A 6,871-nucleotide genomic window follows, 5' to 3' on the forward strand; every position below is an offset into this window, starting at 1 on the left:
TTTTTAAAAAACTTTTCTAATTAATTTTATATATTTACAGCTGACAAATAGTCAATGTTGATCGTGAAGACATGAAAGTCAAGCCGGTCCTTGTGGCTTAATGTGAAAAAAGTGGTTCAGTTGAGTAGTTGGTGTCTATCAGCAGCTCTTTTCTTCTGCTATAACAAGTGTTTGCTCCATCTTCCAGCTAAATCAAAAGAGGGAAACATTTGGCCCTTGGTGCGTATTTACCGTGGTGGATTCCTTCTGATCGAGTTCCTCTTTCTGCTCGGCATCAACACATATGGCTGGCGGCAGGCTGGAGTGAACCACGTGCTAATCTTTGAACTCAACCCCAGGAGCAATCTGTCCCATCAGCATCTCTTTGAGGTTCGTCACTCCAGATATGATTGACGCGTATTCTCCGTCACAGTGGTGTGGTGTTTCCTTAATCTCTTCATTTGCGGAGTTCAGTTCCATTGATGCTCAGTACTCCAAGCCAATAATCACAATGCTTACAGTAATCTTATTTCATATCTGTATGTTTCAGATGAATCTAACTGCACTTTTTTGTATTTAATCATAACTATATATCTTTTATTAGGTACTTGAGTTTGTGCCTGCCCCGAATAACCATCCACATTCTTTCCTGTTTCAATTTTCTCCAGTGGAAAATGTTTCCTCAAATGTGCACCTTAATATTGAGTCTCTTTGTACCGTCTGTGTTGGTTATTTCATTTTCAGCCTGTGTAGTCCCTTTCAAAATTTCACATTTTCTTGTGATTTTTTTTTTGGAAAATTTTCCAATCATTCAAAATGGGTTATTTCTGGATTAGTTTCAAACATTGTAAGTAATACTTTCATAGATCCCCAATGGGCACTTCAAAAGAAACAGCATTCAGCAGCACTGGTTGACCTGACCACTGAGTTGACTCATGATTTTGAGGGTTGCAGTTACCCAAGCTCTGTTTGGTTTTGTCCTACTGCCAAGGAGGCATTCAGCAACTGCGGCTCAAGCCAAGGGGGTGGTGATCTCGCTTGGCTCCTTTATAATCTTGCACTTCTGCCAATGCCACCAAAGCCCAATTCCCCAACAGGATGTGGCTCCTTACTGACTGGGAATGCAGGATATATTAACTCCCATGTTAAGCTGAATCACTCTCTTCCCCGGCTATCTGAGAGCCCTCCTGCATGAATTCTATGTGGCAGGTGACCAGGGCTTCGATGCACAGGGAAGGAACAGGCATAATTGCTGTGAGTCAGGGTTTTAATTCAGTTTGATCTGTGAGGATTACAGTCCTCATTCCCTTTTCTTGGGGAACCTCCATATACCCTGGCACCTTCCAACCGTAAGAACTTGGCCCAGAGATCATTGCAGCTACGGAGGATGGCTTGGAAATAAGCAACTCGATAAGTGGGGGTTTGGAACTGTGTCCCCTGCTGCCATGGCACAGTGTTACAATGCAAGTGGAATTCCTTGTGACCACTTAGAGTGTTAATGGACCTTGGAAGAATGTTAATGGACAGGGCCAGAGAAAAATTAGAAGGATAGTAAACACAAGGTGACCATGTGAAATCCCACTTTTGGGAGAGCTAATTACCCTTTTGGTCTGGAGATGCAGGTAGCAGAGGGGGAAGAGAACTTGAGGATCAAAAATAATGAAATATTCTATCCCACCTCTCCCATACTAAGAGCCTATACTCTCACTAAATCTGATAGTTAGAAGGCACCTTGAAGCTCAGAGTCCTGTATTATGATGTGTATGCTCAAAAGATTCACTGCACGCAATGATCATAAACACAGAGCAACATAATCAAGGAAACACTTAATCAGGGTTCATTTGATAAGACTTCCTCTTGTCAAATTGAGAGTTCCTTTACAAAATGTTGTAAAGGAACCCACAATTTGACATATGAAAAGACTGTCAGGCCCATCAGTGATTATCCTACCTATTAAACAGTTCAATCCTGTGCACCACCCTGACCCAACTGCTAATAATGCAAACACCTGGGAGAAGCACAAACTTGAGGGGGAGAAAATTTCTTGCGCCGATTTCATAGAAAGCTCTGGGAACATCCTCCCCAATTCCATTAGAAATTCAAGCAAGCTGGAGGGGACAATAGTTACCAGTAACGTACCTAAACTAATCCACCCCGTGATATGTCCCAATTTCTTTAGAAACATAAAACTGTACAGGACCAGAAATGACCATCTCCATCCATTGGGCCAGTCCCAAAGTTTCACAGACATCTTACCTAACTTTGCCCCGATACCCTTCTGTAGCTCTGTCTGTCAAAAACTTATCCATCACCCTCTTAAAATGTATAAGACCTTCCGCTTCCACTGCTTCGCTGGATAGCCTAGTCCACATATTCACCCTTTCTCATCTAAGTTTGAATCCGTGTCCCCTTATCCTGGAGCTTTAATGATGACTATCTAGTCCTTTCCACACACAGCCCTGCTAATACCCATTCTCTATACACAATGGGATTATAGTGGATTAGATCACGATGTTAATTGCATCATATTTTCAAGTACATTAGCGGGGGGCTGTTGTCCTATTGGTGTATAAGGATGTATATGTGTATAAAATAGATATTAAAAAATATATATAAAACCATCTATCTTTTTACAGATTGCTGGCTTCCTAGGAGTCCTTTGGGGCTTGAGCCTGTTCATCAGTTTGTATGGGTCATACAACTTAATTCCAATGCAGGTCAACCCTCTCATACTTTATGGGTTTATGTTCCTGTTTCTGATCAATCCCACAAAAACCTGCTACTACAAGTCTAGGTTCTGGCTCTTAAAGCTCCTGGTAAGTAAGGAGATTTTTTTCCCCCTACTGTTATCCACACTTTTATCTTAATTAACATCTTTTTAGAAAGAAAGACTTGCATTTATATAGCGCCTTTCAGAACCTCAGGACATCCCAAAGTGCTTCACAGCCAATTTTTGAAGTGTAGTCACTGTTGTAACGTAGGAAACATGGCAGCCAATTTGTGCACAGCAAGGTCCCACAAACAGCATCAAGATAATGACCAGGTAACCTGTTTTAATGATGTTGGTTGAGGGATAAATATTGACCAGGAGACCGGAGAGAACTTCCCTCTTCTTCGAAATAGTGCTGTGGGACCTTTTACCTCCACCTGAGAGGGCAGACGGAGCCTCGGTTTAACATCTCACCTGAAAGAAGGCATCTCCGACAGTGCAGCACTCCCTCAGTACTGCACTGGAGTGTCAGCCTAGCTTATTTGCTCAAGTCACTGGAGTGGGACTTGAACCCACAATCTTCTGACTCGGAGGCGAGTGTGCTACCCACTGAGCCACAGTTGACACCTTAAGCCCTAACGAGCTGTGGAACGAGCTCCAGCCAGTATCTATAGATTAGGTTTGGCTCCTTCAAATAAGCTGGAGTTTGGAGGACTGGGTGAGGGGAGTCATTGGGAGGGGAAGGATAAAGTGGGAGTAAACTACTGAATTATCTCTGCAGCTTGATCCTTGTACAAATTGTGAATAATCTATTTAAAACCACCAAGTTAATGCTGAACGTGGTAAAAGTAGAATTGTCTTTTGTCTTAAGCTAAACATGGTTTGTAAGTTAAAGTTGGTCACTGTGAAAGAGACATTTAACAAAACATCATTTCAAAACGTAGATAGGTTTATCAAACTTGCCATGCTTCCCTCCTAACATATAATTTCCATCCTTTTTATTATGTTCATTGTATCCTGTATATTTATTTGAGTGCTGATTTAAATGAGCTGTGTCATTCACTGAAGTTCCGTGTCTAAATAGACGCATTTCTCCGAAAACTGTGTTGGAGCTTATTATTAAAAGCCATAGATCTGTTCCCTGCTGGGTTGTTCAGTCAGAGAAAGAAAAACGCTTATTACTCTGCATGTTTGCAAAAGATATCTTTACGATGAAAAGTGCCAGGCTAATGAACTGCGGCTTGCAGTGGCAGTCATTACATGCTTTGTTTTATCTAGTGGTGGATTGTCAGAGTACCAGTAACAAAGAACTTTCTAACTACGAACATACCAAATCGACGGGCAGGAAAAGACCAGCTGATCTCTGATCATTCCTGCCCCACACTTATGATGCCTGGAGCATCATGACTGGACCCTTCCTGTCCAGCCCCCACAGGCATGTGATCTCCTGGGAGAAGCAAAGAAACAGGGGGAAAAGATCCAGGGCTAATAAGGGAAAAACATTTTTTAAATGCATTCTGATACACTGTAGTATTAACACCACGTTCATGGTCTGGACCACGGCACAAAACTGCCCATGATTTGGCAAACCTGCAACCCACAGGAAATGGAAGAATGGCACTCGGCACAGTAGGGGGCTGTCTTGAAACATTGTGACGCAGAATAGAGGGGCCTTTACTCTGCAGCTGTACCTGACCTGGGAGTGCTTGGTTGTGACACTTGACAGAACATTATCCAGTTGCCAGTTCTAATAACCCTTAGTTTGATCAGCGCAAAAAAATTGCAGGTAAATTAAAGAGGTAGGGTGCATGCAGTAGTCAGCCAAATTGTCACTGCTGTAATTTCAGTACTTGGAGTTGCCAGCATCTATAGAATGGAAGCTGCATAGTTCACTCAGAATTACTGCTACCAGACAAAAAGACAGGTTGCTTTATTCCAAAGGAACTAAGTTGGCAGTTTCTATTATCACAAACAAGAATAGAATCGGCCAGTTTATTTTGTGGGAGTGTGGGGGGGAGCAGTGGAGGGTGGAGAGTTTGGCACTTAATCAAATTAAGCATCTAATCTCACTATAACACTTATATAGCAAAACTACTGATGTGCTGTTTTTATGAGTCCCTTGCTAATAGAGAAATACTAAAGCATCCTTTTGTAAAAAACCCTTTTACTCAACCTACTTTTTTGTGTTGCTCCCAAAGGTGCAGTTTCTACATCGTTTGCTGTACTGATAGTCTTTAGAGTACATACAGTGTATTTGGGTGCTCTACTCATTTAAAAGAGTCATATTATTTCACTGCTGTTTTTTTCCTCTTGTGCCCATCAGCTTCAGGTTTAGGCAAGTAAATGCGCTGAATTGAAAAACTGATAGAGTTTGTATAACTACTAGATTTTTCAAGGCTACCCAGATTCTTGGGCACTTTTTTTTTATCGAGAAAAAAGAACGGCCAATTCCCATAGTGCCAGTTGAAAGAGAGTAGGACAGAAGACAAAATAAATCAGGAAATAGCAACCAGGAGTTCACATTCTTTGTCAGCACTAACCAACCCCCTGCAATGCCCTCAACTACAAGAGCAAGTGGATAATTAAATACATCAATTTGTTGCAAGGATTGGGAAGTACTTGAAAGTGCCCAAAACCTTGCGGAACCCAACCAGGACAAAGTGCTGCTCTCGCTGGTATTTCTAACAGAGTGGACTCCGATCTAATCTACGTCAACAGCGTTATGTGTTCAAGACGGGATTTTCATCCTCTCAAACACAAACACAAACACGACCACAACAGGGATTACAAAATGGGTCAGATTTTGTAAATTGCCAGAAATGGAGCAATTTATGTTGCCTATACCATTTGTGGAAGATTCAGCTTCTTCGAAGTTAAAATGTAGTGGGATTCGAAGGTACTTGCATTCTGAGGAAGAGCAGCATCTGCTAATTTGAAGGTTAAAAAACAGAGTTAGTGATCACTACAAACAGTGTGCAGACACGCAAAGACCAGATGCACTTCTGTTTAATGTACTGGAAAATTGTAATGCATTAATTTTGCTTGCCATAATAATGGTCCAGTAGCCGTCAAGTGATTAAAATGAAAGTGATTGCACAGAACAGTAAATTGTAACACGGAGTGGATTTTTAAAAAGGAAAAGCGGTTTGAAGTGAAATTGTTCGCCGTAATTACACAACAGTGTGTGCTATGGAGCCAGTTTCACGACAATCCAATCCAAATTAGCTGGAGAGTAACTGTACCTGGATATAACTGCTGCTTCTCAGACACAGCCATTAGACCCAGTGAGTGGCCACTTTAATGGCACACAACAGGGCTTTGTACTGTATGTGGGTGTTTTTTGGTGGTGCTGTTATGTTTGACATGCATCAAAGGGTGAGGCTGAGTTTATGCTGCCCTGGGGAAATTTTCAACACTGTAAATGCAAAATTGTTCCATCTAATGCATTTTTTGCATATAAAAAGGATTCTTTGCAATCATAATTTCCTGTTTAATTTTCTTAGCTTATTAGAAATGTGTTGAATTTAATGGAGTTATAATTGCCTGAGGTAATGTGCATTAAAATTGAATGCAGACCAAGGTCCTCCACAGGGTATACTGCACCCTAAGGAAATAAGACAGGAGCTGCATTTGAAGCTTCAGTATATGCTGGAGACATGGGGAATTTTTTAACCGTGTGAGTTGTGGGGAGAGTTGGCGGGAATGAGATTGGTGCATGTTCCTGCCTGTCACACACTTCTCCTACCCTCCACTCACGTTCATATTTTCCCACTCCCTTCCTTGCTTCTTGTTCTTGCATTCTCCTCTCCGTCCATCTCTCTCTTCTCTCTCCTTCCCTCCTTTTGTTTCCCTCTCCCATTCCCTCACATTTCCTTCCTCTCTTCCACCCCCATCCATCGCTCTTTTTTCTCTCCAACTCAAATCCCTCTCTCAAACTTCTCTCTCTACCCTGCTTTTCCTTTCACTACCACTCTGTCCCCCACTGTCTCCCTCCAACCTCCCATGTTCTCCCCTCTGTTCCCCCCCCTGCTCCCCCTTCTTTTTCTCCCCCTGCTCCCCCTTCTTTTTCTCCCCCTGCTCCCCCTTCTTTTTCTCCCCCTGCTCCCCCTTCTTTTTCTCCCCCTGTTCCCCCTTCTTTTTCTCCCCCTGTTTCCCCTTCTTTTTCTCCCCCTGTTCCCCCTT

The 6,871-nt window shown here is 42.3% G+C and overlaps 1 protein-coding gene across 3 annotated transcripts in view; it reads left to right on the plus strand.

Annotated features, from left to right (window-relative positions):
• LOC137325566 (xenotropic and polytropic retrovirus receptor 1 homolog) overlaps positions 1-6,871 on the plus strand; it is a 297,372-nt gene that overhangs the window by 206,099 nt on the left and 84,402 nt on the right. For all 3 annotated transcript variants that reach the window (XM_067990818.1, XM_067990820.1, XM_067990817.1), the window contains exons 8-9: positions 188-369; positions 2,616-2,795. In XM_067990818.1, the coding sequence (XP_067846919.1) occupies positions 188-369; positions 2,616-2,795 (362 nt within the window). The remainder of the gene's footprint in view (positions 1-187; positions 370-2,615; positions 2,796-6,871) is intronic.

Source organism: Heptranchias perlo, chromosome 9 (assembly GCF_035084215.1).
Source record: "Heptranchias perlo isolate sHepPer1 chromosome 9, sHepPer1.hap1, whole genome shotgun sequence".
Classification (NCBI taxonomy): domain Eukaryota; kingdom Metazoa; phylum Chordata; class Chondrichthyes; order Hexanchiformes; family Hexanchidae; genus Heptranchias; species Heptranchias perlo.